Source organism: Paralichthys olivaceus, chromosome 16 (assembly GCF_024713975.1).
Source record: "Paralichthys olivaceus isolate ysfri-2021 chromosome 16, ASM2471397v2, whole genome shotgun sequence".
Taxonomy (NCBI): domain Eukaryota; kingdom Metazoa; phylum Chordata; class Actinopteri; order Pleuronectiformes; family Paralichthyidae; genus Paralichthys; species Paralichthys olivaceus.
In genome coordinates, this window is record NC_091108.1 from 17755033 (window position 1) to 17773567 (window position 18535).

At 38.8% G+C, this 18535-nt stretch overlaps 2 protein-coding genes across 2 annotated transcripts; one reads left to right on the forward strand and one right to left on the reverse strand.

The window, feature by feature from the left end:
• Positions 1-2738: 2738 nt before the first annotated feature.
• Positions 2739-4826, forward strand: c16h14orf119 (chromosome 16 C14orf119 homolog). Its single transcript, XM_020113038.2, has 2 exons — positions 2739-3474; positions 4242-4826. The coding sequence occupies exons 1-2, from the start codon at positions 3166-3168 to the stop codon at positions 4413-4415; spliced, it is 483 nt and encodes a 160-aa protein (XP_019968597.1). The 5' UTR covers positions 2739-3165; the 3' UTR covers positions 4416-4826.
• On the reverse strand, positions 4707-18535 carry LOC109638419 (putative leucine-rich repeat-containing protein DDB_G0290503). The gene is made up of 44 exons (XM_069511021.1): positions 18378-18535; positions 18210-18283; positions 18060-18104; positions 17929-17953; positions 17369-17437; positions 17182-17271; positions 17036-17104; positions 16753-16842; positions 16554-16640; positions 16376-16474; positions 15388-15453; positions 15202-15291; positions 15018-15104; positions 14837-14926; positions 14552-14641; positions 14199-14285; positions 13880-13942; positions 13704-13766; positions 13540-13608; positions 13356-13439; positions 13151-13237; positions 12732-12815; positions 12594-12659; positions 12384-12473; positions 12143-12232; positions 11980-12069; positions 11832-11894; positions 11683-11745; positions 11100-11168; positions 10540-10623; positions 10253-10339; positions 10027-10110; positions 9827-9895; positions 9656-9745; positions 9473-9562; positions 9281-9370; positions 9099-9188; positions 8929-9009; positions 8704-8766; positions 7161-7223; positions 6906-7052; positions 6522-6563; positions 6384-6431; positions 4707-5503 (listed from the first exon to the last, which is right to left on the reverse strand). The coding sequence occupies exons 1-44, from the start codon at positions 18490-18492 to the stop codon at positions 4950-4952; spliced, it is 3936 nt and encodes a 1311-aa protein (XP_069367122.1). The 5' UTR covers positions 18493-18535; the 3' UTR covers positions 4707-4949.

Sequence of the window (18535 nt, forward strand, 5' to 3'; positions counted from 1 at the left end):
ATGCTCCTGAATCACTGTGTCTTTCTCTCTCTCTCCCTTCACTCTCCTCCCCTTCTCTCTCACTGGTAGCCTGTTCTTCCTCTCACTCATCCTCTTTGGTAGCCTGTTCTTCCTCTCTCTCATACTGTTTGGTAGCCTGTTCTTCTTCTCTCTCATCCTCTCTAGCCTCTCCTATAAAGGTGAAAATATTTCGATAAAAAGGGCTATATCTAAATTAACAGGGGTCAAAATGAACCATTTAAAAAATAACAAATTGAAAACCCCTTAATTTGATGATTTAACACAGAAAAGAATAGACTGATCAACTTGGCTAACTCTATCCCAAAGACTACAAAAGTTTAAAAATCTAAGGTTTTTTTTTTTGTTCCCAAAATTGTCAAACGCCGAAACACAACCACAGAATTCGCTTGTGCAGCTCCCAAACACATGACGTCGGGATGACAAGCCCATTTATTACGGATAAACCAAAAGGATTATTTACAACTTTAATTGGATAGGCTATGGATATGGACTGAGTGAAGTTATGGCTTTCAGAATCATACCACAATAAAACTCACGCTATTGTATTCACTTAGAGCTCATTAACTGCACATTTCATCGACCATTTATTTATCACCAGACCCGCGTGTATGTCCGCTGAACTTCCAGAGAATGTTTGGGGAACAAGGCGGAGCCCATTCATCTGGCGAGTTTCAAGTTAACGGCAATCAGAAACGAAGTTACAGGCTACCCCAAAACGTCACGTTTATAACCCATTCGTTAAATCTAACTCTATCTAAATGGCAATTCCACATGTTGCCATGCCACTGGCTTATTTTAAACCATGAGCCGCGTTACACTGGCTGTAATTCAGCTGACTGGGAATTATTCTCAAATCAATTCAGCCTGATTGGAGTGCGCAGCGCGTGCCTGCCTGAAACATTTGCGGGGTAATGTGCATATTCTAAGATTCAATTATATATAGGCGTATGAAACACAGTGTAATAAAGCCGTTGTGGTTATCAAATTATTCAATGCCCCCTGTCTGTCTGATATTGATCTCCGTGTGACTTTCTCATGTGGTGCTGCGCTAATATGTTTGACACGCCGCCTGTGCCTGTGTTACTTGACGACGGGGCTGGAAAAAGTTGGCCGTGTCTTACTGGCTGTGCTGCACAGCTGCCTTTACTGGTACCTGCAGCATCACCTGAGTCTTTTCTGAAATATTTATACAGAGATCCCCTCAGGCTTTCGGCTTCTTCCTCTCTTTTTCGCCTTTCTTTTTTTTGGGGGGCTCCTGACTTGTGCATGTTGAATCGACTTGCGCAGCGCGCACTGACCACTAATGGAATGATGTCGTCTTTTTTCTTCTCCAAAGACCAAACCATTTTGGCATTTGATAGGGGGTTATTGGCCGTTTTTTCAAGGGCAATGAAGGCAAACAATCTAGGAGTCATTAATTGAATGCAAATAAAGCACTTTTCTTCTCTAAATCAACACATTTTGAAGTATACATACAATAATTAATCCCAACTTCATGGGGGTCCAGTTATGGGCCCCCCCATTCCAGGGCCAGTCCAGGGCCCGGGACAACGTACCCGTTTGTCCCCCCCTGTCGGCGGGCCTGGTTACAAGCACCATCATTTCACCATCAGTGTGCTTGTTCTTCATTGAATTTATATATAAAAACATTTATAAATTAAATCTTTCAAAACTTCATCAGAAATCACTGACTTCCTCCGGTTTTTCTGTCCACGGATATTTACCTTCATTTTAGAGGCTGTCTTTGTGTGGCTCATCACTTAAGCTGCTGTCAGACATGCACTGAACTCCGCAGATCCTCCGTATTTTCTCTGTAAGAGGTGCATGTGTGAATGCAAATGTATGAGTCAGAGGCTCTGCAGTTTCTGCACACTTTATCTGCCTTGCCTGTAAAGTCAGCAGAGATCAAATCGATAAGTGAACACAAATGGGATCCCTGCTGGATTCACCGCGAGGGAGTGGGGAGGTCGATGATACTTCTGTGTTCCATGCCTTTGTGGTCTTTATCACATTTTTGTCGCAGACATTTTTTTACATACTAATGCAAAAAAAGGGAAAGGAAACACAAATGAACCTCCTCATGATCTATAAAGAAAGTCAATGGCTTCTTTGGGATCATCTTGTCCATTTGATTTGGTGTACTGTTTTTTTCTTTCATTTGCTTCTGGGTTAATGTGGCCTGGGTTTTTAAAAAAACTGTAAAATGTTCAATTTTTGCATTTTCAAAAACTGGAATAAAGATTTCGGAAATGTGCAATAGTGTTTTAAACAATCTTTAGCCTCTATTGGATAGTGAAAAGTCTAGATGAAGTAAAAACATTTTTAAATCAGAGGAATTCCCATAAATAACATTGTCATAAATAGAATCTTTAGACTCTCTGGGCTCATCTAGTCCAGATTTGACAAGCGTATGGTCTGTATGTTTAGTCGATATCAGTTCAATTTTCTATTTGAAAAATGAAAGAATTTCGTGCAGTGGTTCGTTGATTGATGGGCACAAGGTGCAAAACAAGCAATGCAATTGTATTTTTGTATTTTCATAAATGAAACAAAAGGTTTCACAAATTTTAAAAGTTTAAAAAGTGTGTTTTTAAAAGTTGAATAGCATATATATATATATATATTTACATAAACGGAGTTAGTATATTTAAGTTTCCCTTAATTTTCCCTCCTCCCTTAATTTTCCCCTTAGCTGCAGACTCGGAAGCTGCGAGTGTGAAACCAGCTTCATTCCGTCTGTTTGCTGGTGAGATTAGCGTGACTCTGGTAAAACGTCGCTGCTCCTCAGATATGTCGACAATAAGGTGATTTAACTCTTCGTCCATAAAAACATGGACACACAGACAGCTGCTAATGTTGAGAATAGTCCATGTTGATTGTGATCGTCACTTCGATTGAAGATCCTGACTGTAGCATCGCTCTGAACTGTGCTAAGCTACATGAGCTGAAAAACACTGTTGATCACTTCTGGGGAAGGACTTTCTTTTTTGCTCAGGTTGAATCCAACCGGTCTTTCCAAAGGTTTGTTGGGGATCTAACATGTCAGCCCAGGTTTAAGTCATTTGCAGTCACAGCAGCTCACTGACGGCCGCAGACATCGAGTGTAGCATTCACTCCAGGCTCAGAGATCCAGCAGCACCGACCATGTCAACACAACCCTGGGCCAGTGCTCCCGGCTGCTGCGCTCCCAGCCCGGAGGACTTTCCACCGGCTCCCCGGGGTGTCGTCAGCCCCCCGAGCCTGGAGAAACTGTCCTGCGCATCTTTTCTGAGCGCGGGTCAAGTTATGCAGCCGGATCCCATCTCCTATGTTACCCTCCAGGAGCAGCGGTGCGTCCTGAGCTGGTTCCAGGGATGGACCATCAGCCAGAAGGAGCGGTTCATGCAGGACCTGCTTGGTAAAGCTGTGCCCGGAAAGGTGTGCACCCTCCTGGATTCACTCAGCACTCTTCAGGTACGTCCTTCATAGGTTGAACCACACCACAAGCATTTTGATTACATCTAGCTATCTGCCCTTGAACAGTAATGAAGCAAATTCATTTTATGAAGAACACAGACAATACAAATCACTACAGATAAACCAGGTAGGATGAACACACAGTTTTCTCAAAACTGCACCATAGACTGTTTAGGAAAAGCGCTGCAAACATCATCCATCACCCAAACAATAAAACAGTGACTGTATATTGTAGAAGTGTTTGAGGAGGACTCACTAATGACAAGGGATAATTCTGAAGTAGATCCAGAGGATTAACACACTGATACTTGGAACACTGTAGGAAGAACCGACACTAAGAACTAAAGAACACCACATTTTTAACTCCATCTCCAATTCTATAAAACATGTCATCAGGAGTAGTTGTTGTCGCACTGATTATTTGTTCATATTTTTTAATCTTACAAATTGTTGTTTATGGTTTGCTTGATAGGCCTGTTTATTTTGTTTACTGGTCATTCATTTTGTTTGCTTTGTGCATTTGTTTGTGTCTGTATTTTGTTCTGTGATACATGTCTATTTGTTATTTGTATCATTATTACCATCAACCTGCCAAGGACAGCAGAGGAAATCGGGCCTCAATGGCTAAATCTGGCACATTTACTTGTTGGACTCAAGTACACATTAATTAATCTGCTTTGTCCATTTAGAAAATAAACATTAACATACAATGCAATTTCTGATATTCATCAACTGCCCTCTCTCTTCTTCTGCACCCGGATAAGGTTAACGACAAACTACCAAACATCTTTGAATGCCAGCTGCGCCTGTGGACACAGTGGTTCGAGTCTTGGGGAGAAGAGGAAAGGAATCACTTCCTGCACATACTGGAGGAAAGAGATCCAGTGTTTGTTTCCCACTTTTACAGCAGTGTGGCTGGTACAGCAGGAAGAGACTGAGTGATGTCTACACTGTGACAGAAATTAAGTGAATGTTCAAACAAGAAGTGTTACAGAGGTGACATATCAGATATTTTGATTTTCTTTTCCAAACATTTTTTGGATTGGACTTATTGTTGAAGGTACACCATTTCATATAAGGAACAGGAATTATAATATTAATAATATTATCATATTTCACTTACACAATGAAAATGGTATATTAATTTCAGAACTTTTTGTTTAATAGGTCACGTGCTGACATTTATTGACCAAGTGGTGGTAATTTGAAGTAAAAAGAAAAATCACATCTGGGTGTAAGAAAATTTAATTCCCATTTTTTTCCTGTACCAATTAATTGAAACCCCTAGAATAGCGTGAGACCAACCGTTTTTTTTACACACATAAGATTAAATAAATTGCATTGTTGTATATTTGTTTTGTTTTATTGTCTGAAATATTCAACAGCATTAATAACAGAAGTATGTAAACTATTCTGCAATCACAGGGATCAATGTGATACTGTACATGGATAAAACTTCAATCACCACCTCCCTATTGAATCCAGTCAGTTGATCCAGGAGTAATTAAAACAATGGGAGCACGTCTCTCAGTGTCCTCGACACAAAAATTGATGAATGGATGGACTTTGTCAGTAAACCTTTGCCTTTGAAATGAGTATATATGAGACCTGGCATTAGCATCGTAAAAAGAGATCTGTCCCTTATTATAGTCCAGCAGAATACCCAGTGTAAGAGGCTGCGACTGCACTGGAAGTATAACAGGTCTTTTATCAATAGCCCTGTACTGGCCTTGTTTGTTCCTAACTATAGTCCAGAAGCCATTTGATGGACTGAATTTAACTGACCCCCTCCTTGGAGCAGATTCACTGGCCATCCCGAGGTGGTAACAAGAATTCTCAGTGACAGACACCTCCCAGTAATTTCTTTTACTTGAGAACCCAGTCTTGCCCAGGGTGGCAAGTACCACATCAAAGCGGCCTGGGTGGTCAGGGACGTTTTGTATTTCTTCAACAGTGGACATCTCAGTATTATCTGCAGACAGAACTATTCTTGGGTTTGCTGTGTTCGGATCCAAAGTAATCCTCCCTGGTAACAGAGAAAGGCGGGAGATCATGTGAATCTTAATATCAGATTTAGAAAGGAGGTCAACATTAGAGAAATGAAAGCAGCACTCAACCGATTTTATGTCACTGTGGAGGCCAACACTATCCAATGTCAGCCAAGCCTAAAAAACACTGGACCCTACATCACCCAGAATGCAAAGGGATGGCCTTTGAGCCCGGTAAACCTCCACAGTTTAAAAAGTCCACACCTTCAGATTGTAGAGCAGATTCTTTAATAACAAGACTAGGTCCAAACCATAGACTGCATTTAAAATTGCACATAGACTCCATATCTGGTAAGTGAAGCCAATATGTAAGTGCCTTCAACATGTATTCTCTCAAATGACCATTAGAGTTTCAAGGCTTTTTTCAATACAGCATAATGTTTATTTATTAAATTATGGTTGAATTTATAGTAAAACAAGATAAAGCGTGGTTTGCAGTGGGACATGTATACCATGTGATTGACAGCTAGTGCAGACAAATAGGTGCAGAGCGCAGCTGTGGGTGTGTGCTTTCGGTCAGCCTCCACCCTCCCTTTAATATGGTTATTTTTAGTTTCAAAAAGCCAAGATGGTGCCTGACAAAATTCCAAACTTGAAGCTTCAAAACAGCAGTTCACAAACCAATGGGTGATGCTGTGATGGGTTGCCACTGAGATCATAGAATATGGCTGGACTGTGTAACGTCAATAAGTGCGGAACATTGTCCCAGGTAGCACTGACAAGTAAACTGAAGTCAATGTGTAAAGTTGGTGGGGGCCATACAGTTAATCAGTGTGTGGTTGTATATTTTTTATCACATAGGATTTAAATGAAATATCAATGTCAAATAAATGATATGAGCTAGTGTGTGTGACTCACTGGTATAGATCCTCTTATCTTCCACATCAATGGATTGGTTTTGAAGACCTGGGTAGAGACAAAGAACAGAGTAAGAGCTGCAATATCTTGTGGGGGTATTCTCTGCACTCTGCTCAACAGAACAGAATGAATATTTACCTTGTAACGTCTCCTCAAGTTTGTTCTTCTCGTTTTGCAGTTCTAGTATTGAAACAGAACAGAACAGGGTTTTTATGTTTCATAAATAAAAGCTATTAGCTTCCCTCTGTTACACTGAATGAATGGACATTTTGGGTGTCCAGCTCCTGTTGCTGCTGGTTGAGCATGGGGTCTTTCGCAAGCAGCTGCTGTTGTAGGTTTTCAACATTGTGCTCTGACTGTCACAGTTTTTTTCTCTAAGACTGTTGGTTAAAAAAACAATGTCAAAAAGCACACTGGATCTCAAGAGTACAGGACAGCACACACACCTCCTGCTTTAAGTTAACTTTTAACTTCACACATCCTGATTGCATCTGTTTATTCTGTGCACAGAGGCAAACTTACTCTGATATTCATGCTGCAGTCTGTTAGACTGCCTCGTCTGCTCCTCTGACTCGTGCCGCAGCTGTTTGAGGCGGCTATCCCTGTTTTGCAGCTGTTGCTCCAGAAGATTCACATCCTCCTGGCTCAGCTGCAGTTGTCTCTGTAAATCTGTTTGATCAAATATTCACGTCAGAAACCACACAAAATGACAGCTGGGATCCTAAGGACGGATACATGTGTAATAACATGATATTACAGTCATATTGAGGTGCTCACCTTCACAGAGGGTGTTCTGATTGTTGCAGCACATCTTCAGTTCTTTAACCTCTTGTTTTAAGTCTGACAGATGGAGGGTGATGAAAAAGAGACACATATCAAACAGCAACTAAAATAACAAATGTAAAGGACAAAGTTTCAAAGCAACAGCTTGAGAAATGCACTTTGTCACTTTCTTGCTGAGATCTAGATGAGAAGTTCAACACCACTACCATACCATTGTAAATACGAAGATGCTGCTGCTTAGCTTAGTTTTACATAAATACTAAGGTGACATCGTCCACCAACCACCACCATAACACACAAGTTATTAACATTTAATATCTAATTTGCTGAATCCATACAGAAATCATAAATGTATGTCTCCACAAACCAGTCAAGCGGCAGGAAATATGCTCACAATCTCCCCCTCTGTTCCCGAGTTGAACAACGTCCAGAAAAGAGTTTAAGCTCAACACTGTGATGTCACGGTGAAGTTGATCAATCACTATTGTATATAAAATGTCATCACTCTATCTAGTTCATCCTGTTATACCTTTGAATAAAGATTTGCCATATGTTAGCATTTGAATTTTTGAGTTATGGCCAAAAGTGCAGCGATGTTCAGGCAGCACACTCGAGCTGCGTTGTTCTAATCATGTGATGTGCCTCGCTCACCACAATCTTCAATCATGCACACCCTCCCTATTTGGCGAGCTATTTAAGCTACACACATTTCCCATCTCTCTCTTTGCTTTTCAATGCTTCTGTTGCTCTACGTCAGTATCGCTGCTTGGCGATTCAGCCCCTCCACCACCCAGCATCCTCCAATAGGCTCAGACATGAGGTTAAAGATATTTGCTCATCCCGCTCCATGATATCTATTAAATCATACCTGTGTAAGTGACAAAGTTGGAGCCTAGATGCCAAAACTCTAACTAAGTTTTCCTGCTGCAATAAACATTTCAAATATGAGTTGTCTGACCAAAATGTGCTTTGTGTGGTCACCTTGACGTTTGACCCCCACCCAGCAAAATTGAAAATGAGTTCATTCTTGAGTCCAAGTCAATGTTTGTGCCAGAAGGGGTGTTCATTGCAACAAAGTAGGTAAGGCAGGCCCTCAAACCTGACAAACAGCAGGAGACTACAACTGACACCATGGTCAGTCACCCATTAACAAGACCCCATGACACTAATGATCATAATGTTAGAGGTTTGACTGAAGACTACAACGTCTGAATTTGTGTGTATGATGTGTCTGGTATGGTGGTGGAGGTTTACACTTAAAATGTACTACTTAACAAATATTTACGCATGCACGTAGGAATGCACAGTCTGCACTTTACTTATGACTTTGATAATAAAATAACCATTTGAAGATTGGAATGATGTGTTTTGGTGTCATGCGTTTCTTCTTGGGGATCGGTTCAGCTTGGTTTGATGTAGGCTCACTTGACCATATAAGTCACCTGAAAAGCAACATGTTGTAGTTTCATATCTCTAAATATATCTCTGCAATCAGCAAATTTCCCAAAATCCAAAATATATTGAGTGCACTACTCACCTCTGTTTGAATTTTCCAGTTTTCTATTCTCTCTTTGGTGTGTTTGAAGTTGTTGTTCCAATTCTGAGAAAGAAAAAAATAAGCACAAGGGGAAAGTTGCAGGATGTTTGTTTTAGAAAACATACAGAAGATATATTCATTATTGTTAGTCTGATGTGAAAACATGTATTTACTGTATAACAGCTAACAGCGGAGCCCATATAGGAAAATAACAGATGGACAAACCATTCATATTTTTTCCAGCAGCTTTTGATGCCTTTTTCTGAGCCTTTGTCAGCTGTTCCCTCAGATCAATGATGTCCATCACTAACAGAGACACAGACAAAATGTTATTTTGTGCTTAAAGGAATCAAACAACACGACTAAACACATTCACAACTAAGAAACTGTCATACTCAGTTGAAAATTCTTTGTGTCTGCATCCTTGAGTCGAAGTTCGCTGTCCTGCAGTTGCCTCTTTGTCAAACTCTGTCTCGCCTCAAGCTCTGAAAATGAAACACAAAATCATATAATCGATAAATGTGCCTGCGCGCGTTTTGGGCATGTTACAATGACACTGTAAAATTTGAATCCTTACCTGCAAGGTTCTCAGCATGTTCGTCTTTGAGGTTTGATATTTCATCTTCCAGTGGTTTGATTTTCTGGTGAAGTTCCATAATTTGAGCCGCTATACAAACACAATAAAAGCTAGTTTCAGCATTCTGGAGGTAATGAATCATTCTCCTCCTTGTTCTATTTGTTTCTCACTAAAACTGATTAAAACACTCACACAGATTAGAAAAATTCAAATCACTGGAGACCAGCAACAGCGTCTTCCATGTTATCTGATTTCTGAGGTCCTCCAGTTCGCTCTCCAGATCTTGAGAAGAGACATAATAGATTTTTATTTATTTCCTTAAATTGTGGGAAAAGGTGTACGGAATTAATGTGAAGATTTCCTGCAGCTTCCCACCTTTAATTTTCTTTAACTGAGCTTCTGACTGACTCTCTTCTTGCTTCTTCAGTCGTGCTATTTCTTCTTGAAGAGTCAAAATCTTAAAAACTAAAGGAGGAACATTTGAATTAGATAAAATCACCAGATACAAAAGACCAGGATCAGCAGTGGCAGCACCATTTCACTCACCCAGTTTGGTATTTTCACCGTTTTCATCTTGAATTCCTTCGATCAGATCATTCAAATGGTCCTGGATTGCTTTAGACAACAGAAGCACAACATCATCATTTAATCTGAGAAGCAAATAATGTGTTTACTTTTCTTAATTCATTTCATTCTTAATGGCTGTGGGTCTGGAGTTCTATTTTAGATGTGATTCTGTCACTCACCTCTGATTTTACTGTAATCTGTGTTGTTTGCTGCCACGTTCACTAACCTTTCTATCTCTGTTTGGATTGAGATAATATGTAGAACTGAAAGACAAGATGATGATGAATGAACCCATTCTAGCAGGTCAAATTTCCTAAATTGACTATATCTAAGGTTTGCTGCTTTTATTAGGGGGTTAATCATTGCAAACAAGAATGATCAATAAATATGTTATGTCCCACTCACATCTTTGGGGTTGAGCGCTTCTTGCTTTCAGCTCCTCTGTTTTTTTGGCCAGCTCGTTATTCTTTTCTTCTAATTGTTTTTGAAGCTCTGCACACAAAAGACAATAAAATCTTTACATTTTAACTTGTGTCCACTGCTGCTCTTGCTTTAATGTGAAACGTATTAGTTTTCCCTGTTACTAACAGCACAGTCATCATTTTGGACATAAATATACATGTTTTTACTGTGCCAGTGCCATATTTTATGCAATCATTGACCTGAATAATTAAAATGACTAAGACACCAACCTTGGATCTTGTCTTTAGAATCAGTGTTTTGTAGTTGTCTATTTAACTCCTCCTGCTGCAGGGTTAATGTAGAAACTTGAAGAGCTGAAAGCACCATGTTAAACAACTGTTAAACTCAGGAACTGTAATATAAGTGTTTAAAGTTTTTCCTTATCTTTAAACATTTTCATATACAGCAACCAACTGTGTTCATATCAATCCATTATCTACAATGGTAATCCTTTACAGGTCGTAGGGGGGCACTGGACCAAGATCTGTTTTTTGACAAATATTAAGTGTGAAGGGCTTGGTAAATACTACTGTATTTTTTAATGCAAAGCCAAGCCATTTGTGAATGGAAAGCAATTGTGAAGGTTCAGCTGAGAAAATCTGTCAGGCTTGAGTTTGTCCACATGTATAGATTTTGAAATTAAATAAGGAACCAGAAAATGTATTCCCACCACCTATGACCTGTAAAATAAACTGGACTTCCACTCACTCCTGATCGAGCAAGAGAATTTCAGAGGATAGAAATCCCATTTGCTGACTGAGTGAAACATTAACACAGCTCCATCTCTTACCAAGTGAAGTGACACTGTCAGATTCAGACTGCAGTTTCTTCATCTTCTCATCCAGATCAATCTGCAGATCTACAGGCGCACATTAAGACAACTCACAAATTAAGTAGTCGACATAGGATGACGACAAAACACTTAAGTGCCTTAAAATGGCTTTATGATGAGTGTGAATCATTTATTATTTTTTATATTTTCAATGTTGTTAATCTGACTTTAAGTAGGATTATGCAAAAACTACTGAACTGATTTTATTGACACTTGGTAGAAGGTTGGGGTATGGGCCAAAGAAAATTGTTTTTTACTTGGTTTAACATGGCAGGGTATCCACTCTCTGAGTGTCCTAATACAGTATTGCCTAGATACTTTTCTTTATCTTCATGTCATCCAGGTTAGCACTCTCTTCCTGTTATTCACTTAAGCTTTAAGCCACAATCTCAAAATAGCAATTCACTGCCTATACTACAACTCAGTTCATAAGACAGCACGTAGATGATGAAAAATGATATATCCTGCTACAGAGTCCAAAAGGACCCATTTTCACTCACTGCAGATCAAGAGGGACACAAAGTCAACAGGTTTCCATTACCTTTAATTTTCTGCCCAAAGCTGGAACACTGTGCCGCCGTCTGGTTCAGTTCATTCTGCAGAGCTATAGTTGAAAATAGCATTCATATTTAAATGAATGTTTTTTTTATTTCTTGTTGTAGAAACGTACATTTAAAAGAATAAACCCACCTCTGATCTTAACCTGATCCCTAAGGTGCTCCTCTTCTTTTATCTTCAGTTGCTCCTTTAGCTCTAGAAAAAGTAAAGTACGCTTCAGCTTCAGAAGATGTTACAGTTGCATGTTTTCTATCACGTCAAAGGGAAACGAGTCACTCACTAGTAACTGTTAAAGAAGCTGATTGGCCCTTGCTTTGATTTTCTTCTTGTAGTTTTCTGAGCCGGTTGTTCAGATCAGTGATGGTCAGAACTGAAGGAACAGACAGATAAAATGTTGATTTCCACAGTCATGAATGGAAACACCATGTTCCCTCTTTACTCACTCAATTGGGAGTTTGACTGATTCGTCTTCCTCAGCTCATCAATGTATTTCTGCAGCTCCTCCTCTTTGGTAGAAAGATCATTTTCAAGCTCTGAGGCGAACATGAAGAGGTTAAAATATATTTATTAGTTAAATGCACAAAATCAGGATACAATAATGATAGTTTTACAGGCTACATTGGTATCAAGCGGGTTATGGGTTGATCGCTTGGGTTTTGTAAAATGTTTGATGGAGATACTTACGGGGTACCTTGGAGGTTTTTACCACGTTGAGGTCTAAAATCTGTTTCTGCAGCTGCTCCACCTGACTCTGCAGCGTCATGATTTTCAACACTGAACAACAACACGGCAGAAAACTATTTAACTGACAATGTACTAACATGCTATCCCCAGGATATAACAAAGTAAAAAAGCACAATTTGTCCATGAACCTTTCGATTATTTGACACTCACTCAGTTTTATGTTTTCGTCGCCTTGGTTTATTTCACTGATGAGGTCATCCACTCTGGTTTGCAACTCTGGGAAAAAGTATTAACTTTAGATTATATTTGGATCATATGTGATTTAAATAGTTCATACAATATGCTAACCTCTTTCACGGTTGCTTGTAGTTCCATTGGTCGCCTTTTTCTGCAGGTGCCAGATTTCCTGCTGCAGCTCAATGATTGATAAAACTGTGATGGACAAACGTGCAGTGAGTTGATCAGAAATCGGTTTTGAGATCCCAGACAGTTGAATCAATACAACAATTTGTCCCTGAAGTGTCTTTTGTGTCTCATACTGTTACACAAGTCTTCAGGACTTCACTTTAGGACTAATGATAGATTTGCAGCTCAGAAACTGTATGGGACTAATATGCAGTGAGTTTGCTTTTATAAGAAATCCGTGTTGAGATCTCAGACAGTAATAGTTTAACAGTAAATAGTTATAGACTTGATGATATAGCACCTTTATAAAGTGTGTGCTTTATACATTAAAAGTGAAAAAATAAGTAAAACAAGAAGTGTACTTGTGTTGTAGTTGACAACCAATCTCTCCATGTCTTCAGTCTTGTAATTTAGTTCGTCTCCCTTCGCCTCCAGCTGCCTCTGCAGATCTGTGAGAGGACACACAGAAGCAGAGATCATTTAAGGAGGCAGGAAAGTGAACGTGGTGCAGAAATATCAAACCATTTTCTCTAAGAAGCATCTTGGCTGTTGACCATTGCTACCCACCTGAGATCCTGTCTGGGTCTTTTGTCGTAGAGATCAAATCCTTCAGAGTTTTCAGCTCATCATGCAGGTTTATTATATTCAAAACTGACCCAGAAAAACACAGTAAAAATCACTTCCTGCTCTGTGAAACAATCAGATTAGAAAACTGAGCAGAGGACACCTCTCATGGAGACATTTAACTCACTGAGTGATGCTTTGGAGTCTCCAGTTCTATTTAGTTCTGCAATCTTCTGTTCAAGTTCAGTCTTTAAGTCTGACAGAGACAGACACATCAAATCAATCAGAGCTAAAACTTAAATCGATTTTAGTTTTAGATACTTTATATTTTTTAGATATTTGATAGCTCACATGAGTGTCTCTCCTCATATCCAGAGCATTCTTTTCTCTTCTCTTGCAACAGCCTCTGCAGTTCTAACATTTGGAAAGAAAGAGTTGCGTCATCAAAGCTCTCACCTGAACCTCATTGTAAGTCGTTTTGGATAAAAGTGTCAGCTAAATGAAATGTAATGTAATGAAAAACTCACCCTTTATGTCAGCCTGAGCTTTGGCATATTCCCTTTCTTTGGCTTGAAGCAGAGGCAGAAGAGCTGATTAAAAAAACATAATGTGGAGTCACTCTTTTGATGTGAGGGAGAAAGTAAAAAATCAGCACAATATGAACATGCCACTGACACGTGTCTTATTTGTAAATAATATCATGTAAATATCAATGGATAGTCTTTACAGAAAACACTGAAAAGCAGTAATAGCTGTTATTATACATTATATTATCATTATTAACATATCATTTCATATCATGTTGTTCATATTTATTTCATATAGGACTAGAAAAGGAGGACTCACTGGCAGCTTGGCTTGTGGATGTTGTCTGCTGTTGCTCGTCCCTCTGTAGCTCTTTCACCTCTCTCATCATGCCGATGATCTTCATGACTGTTCAAAGTAAAAAAATATTTTTAAAGGTGTATACTGTTTATAGGTATGATTTTCCTTGCGGGGAAACAATATCTAAAAGAGAAATTACTAACCAAGATTTTGAAAAAATAACATTTCAGGGTAGTAATTACAGTATTTTGGGGGGGGGGGGGGGGGTTCAGTGAATATATAATAATTATACTATATTAAAGTATTTTATAAGCTTTAAAGTTAGAATAAACATTGCAGAGATCATGTTGACTCTTTTCCAAAATTGTACTTACTCAGTTGTGCCTGTGTGAAGTCTGTCTCCTCTAGTTGTTTCTGTAAGTTTTCTTGTTGGCTCTTCTCCTGCTCCAGAATAACTCTCAGCTCTGGGATGAAAAGAATAAATGTTTATATCTTTTCTGACTTTACTATTGGAGTAACTGTAATTGTTATCATTATTATTATTATTATTATCATCATTTTTATTGTTATTATTTATCTATATAATTATTATTATGAGAAAAAGTGTGACCCTCAATTTACTAAATGAATGTTTATTCATTTTCATAGAGTTTACTCACCTTTAAGTCTGTGATCAGTTGTAGCTTTGGTGTTGGACAACATCTCTCTGACGTCCTCCAATTCTCTCTGCAGAATCAAAATTTCCTTTGCTACAGAAAAATAAAGGGAAGGCAAATTAATGCAGCTCTAAACACAAAAATAATAAGAATAAACTTTTATTTTGTTGAGCTGCTCACTTACTTAGTTCTTTGTTTTTCTCCTCACGATTCAATTGTAAAATCTTCTTTGTCAGGAGCTCACTCTTTTGTTTCATTTGCATCTGGTAATCTGAAAAGGAAACAAGAATATAAGATTAGACAAAATCTACATCTTACATGTATCTATATAACGATGAGATCTCAGGACACATGGGTTGGAGACTCACCAATATAATTAGTTCTGGATTTGTCAATGTGGGCACTGATGAGTCTCTGTGCCACTGCAATCTTACTGTGCACAGAAATCACCTCCAGCACTAGAGGGCAATGCACAGAATATGTGTCAGGAAAGTTAAGGTTAGTCAGGTTAGTTAATATTGTTAATGATAAGTGAAATTATAACAGATACTAACTGGCTGAGCTGACATCTCCTTGTAGTCGCAGCTCCCTGAGCTTCGCGTCCAGTTGTTTCTGTAGAGCTGATGAAGTGAAAGTGGTGAAACACATGGAATAAAATGCTGAAACATAGATACATTGTCTATGTTTCAGCATAAAAGGTGACATTTAGTTAAAATAAGACTGAGACTTAAGTCACTGCAGTAACAAATGATAAACTACGAGATTGTGTTAAATGTTTAACTATTTCTAAACACAGACGATAAACAAAGATGGATGACATGTCTCCATTTCCTCCTTCTATCCAGAAATGAAGATTAAATATCTTAGATACGAATGCTGATACGAATTTCTGCCCATTACCGATCAGCGGATGGAGACTTGCTAGCAAGATCCCGCTGGTACACATGCTCAGCTGTCGATCATTTTTATAGCATCGAAAATTTGAATTAAAGCCAAACTTACCTGAAAAAGAGCACTTAAAGAAACGTCTATATGATAAGAATGACCAAATATGACAGAAACCAACTTTGATGGTTAACTTTGGTGGTATTTGACCGCTTACTTTGGTCCATGACCCATCTGCTAACATGGAGGAGCAGGGTTTATGAGCTATACTGCAGCCAGCCACCAGGTGGTGATCGAGATGCTTTGGCATACTAGGGGATCTGGGATGTTCTTTATTTATAATTTATGCTCTTGAACTGCAAAATGTAGCTGAATTTGGCCAAAGCCCATTTAGGCTATTTCTCTAAATAGTTAAGTTACACCTCATGGTTACAAAACATGATCGCTAACATTAGCCACTTTTAGTCAATGGTCATACCACTAACCAGTGTATTGAAATGAGCAACCCTGTGTTTTATTTCCAAAGAATCTGCACTTGTTTTATATACAGGAGAAAAAAACATGTTTAAATGAACATAGTTTCACCTCAAATGTATTGAATCATTGGCAGATTATTTTCATAGCTTAACATATACAAATATTTCTCTTTGACTTTACCAGCAATTCTATTGTCCTGCCGAAGAACAGTTTCTCCTCTTCTTGACTCTTCCAACTCTAAATCCCAGATCTGAGTTTGCAGTGAGATGATCTGAAGAACTTAACACACAGACAGATGGATCAGTAACTTCTACTCAGTTGCTCCATGTCATGCAAATAAAATAAAAAATGCTCTTACTGAGTGATGAGTTTGAGTGTTGTTTGTCCATTTGCTGCTTCTTAGCTAACAGATCGTTCATCTTTGCTTGCATCTCATTGTGTAGCACTACAAGACACAAGATGTGACATCATAAAATCAATCACACAGAAGCTCCCAAGGGGATAAGCTTCAAAACTATCAAGCAGCGATATGGGAGTGAAAATAAAACAACACTCACCTCTGGTTTCAGTTTCAGTAGAATTAGTAGCCAGTTTGATCCTCCTCTGAAGTGTTGTTACCTCCCTGGTTAGTGCAAGGACTTTTAGAACTAGAAAATAAACACAATTTGATAAAGAATCAAAAAGAAGCTGTGACTTGTACTAAAGAACAATAGATCGAGCTAATACCAATGCCCTATCTTATAATGTAAAAGTAAATGTAAAAGAAAGTCCTAGATCCTTAACTGAATCTGCCTTCCAGTTGGTGGAGTTGAAAATGTGTAGTTTTATTCACTTACTTACTCAGAAAATTATCACTGTCAGTTGTCTCCAACAGTTGTTTCATTTTATTGTATAGCTGGGTTTGATAAGCTGTCAGTGGAATAAGAGACACATTTTAGTTTTTATTATCTCCACATATGACTGTATATGAAGTGCAGTTTACTTACAGCCAGTAACAGCTGAGGCTGTTGAACTGCATGAAGCAAGTTGCATTTTCAGCAGCCTGATGTCCCTTCTCAACACAAAGGCTTCTTCATCTGACAGAGTATGAAGAGGGTAAAGTGTATCAGGGCAACAGTAAAATCCCGCGAGCCCTAATTCATAACACAGAGTTCTAAAAGACTGAATACTTGCCTCGTTGATTGTTACGGAGTGTTGTCTCCTGAAGCTGCCTGTTCAGCAATGTCATCTGTTCCTTCATATCTGACAACCAAGATGATACAATTTAAGTCAGCAAAACATAAAGAGAAAAGAGACATCACACTATGTTTACACAATGTTATAGTCAGTAGGGGATTTCTTAATTGTTTTCCACAGAAGACGTCACCCACATCCTATCACCTACCAACACAACCTCTCAAGGAACACCTTTATGAGGTGCAGGACACAGCAGGACACGTCGATCATGATATTTATGGATGTTTTAGCGGCCACCAATGCAGGTAGGTGTGCGAGTATTGGAGGGAGAGGCAGAGCGAGGCAAAGAGAGCTGGCCTGTTGAGGTTAATGCCAATCGTTTGAACTTTAAAAATGACGCAGCACATCTTGGGATCAGGTGATGCTGAAATGTTGGTTATGTTGGTTATGTTTGGTCAAGAGAAAGACACCCCCCTCATGCCCATACAAATCACTGATTATGATCACTGCACTGTTGAAACCCACCAAGTACTACATAGGTACAAATAACCACTCACCAGTGCAGGTTCCCATAGTTACTGACTGAAAGAGAAGAAAACATAATTGATTACTTAATAAATATAAGAGGAGGCAAAGAAAAGATTTCCTATGAGTTACTACAGGAACATGAGAAGTGCTTCTGACTTACCGTGAAATGTATATTCTTGGGATCAATTCCTTCTGGTAAAGTTATCTGAAGCAAAAAAAGTAGAAAACATTGATACAACTTAAAACTTAATGCTAACTGTGACATGAATATATTTATCTAGTTTGATGAATCACAGTTTTGGGGACTCACTGGGATCTTTGAAAGGATAGAATCCACATTTGCATTTCCTGTACGGTTGATAACACCTTTCACTACCTGATGGACTGAGAAAAATCATCATAAACAATCAACTGAATGCATTTGTCCTATGTGCTGTTCACTAACTGAATGTAGTACAAATAGAAATATGTCCCTTACCATGTCTGCAGTCAGACGCTTTAAAGACACCTGAGAGAAGCAGGGGAATCCAAATGAAGTGAGAGCCTCCAGCCATTGCACTGGGTGTCTTCTTTCCTAAAATGTTTCCTTCCATAAGCAGTTCTACACCTTATCACTGCAGGTTTCTGATCAATATC

Excerpts from the sequence above, each read along its gene's own strand:
- LOC109638419 (XM_069511021.1), bottom strand. The coding sequence starts at position 18,492 with ATGGAAGGAAACATTTTAGGAAAGAAGACACCCAGTGCAATGGCTGGA. Across the intron at positions 16,475-16,553 it reads ACACTCAAACTCATCACTCA|TTCTTCAGATCATCTCACTG; the intron begins GTAAGAGCATTT and ends CTGTGTGTTAAG. Across the intron at positions 9,563-9,655 it reads TCAGTTAAAGAAAATTAAAG|ATCTGGAGAGCGAACTGGAG; the intron begins GTGGGAAGCTGC and ends TCTCTTCTCAAG.
- c16h14orf119 (XM_020113038.2), top strand. The coding sequence starts at position 3,166 with ATGTCAACACAACCCTGGGCCAGTGCTCCCGGCTGCTGCGCTCCCAGC. Across the intron at positions 3,475-4,241 it reads ATTCACTCAGCACTCTTCAG|GTTAACGACAAACTACCAAA; the intron begins GTACGTCCTTCA and ends CACCCGGATAAG.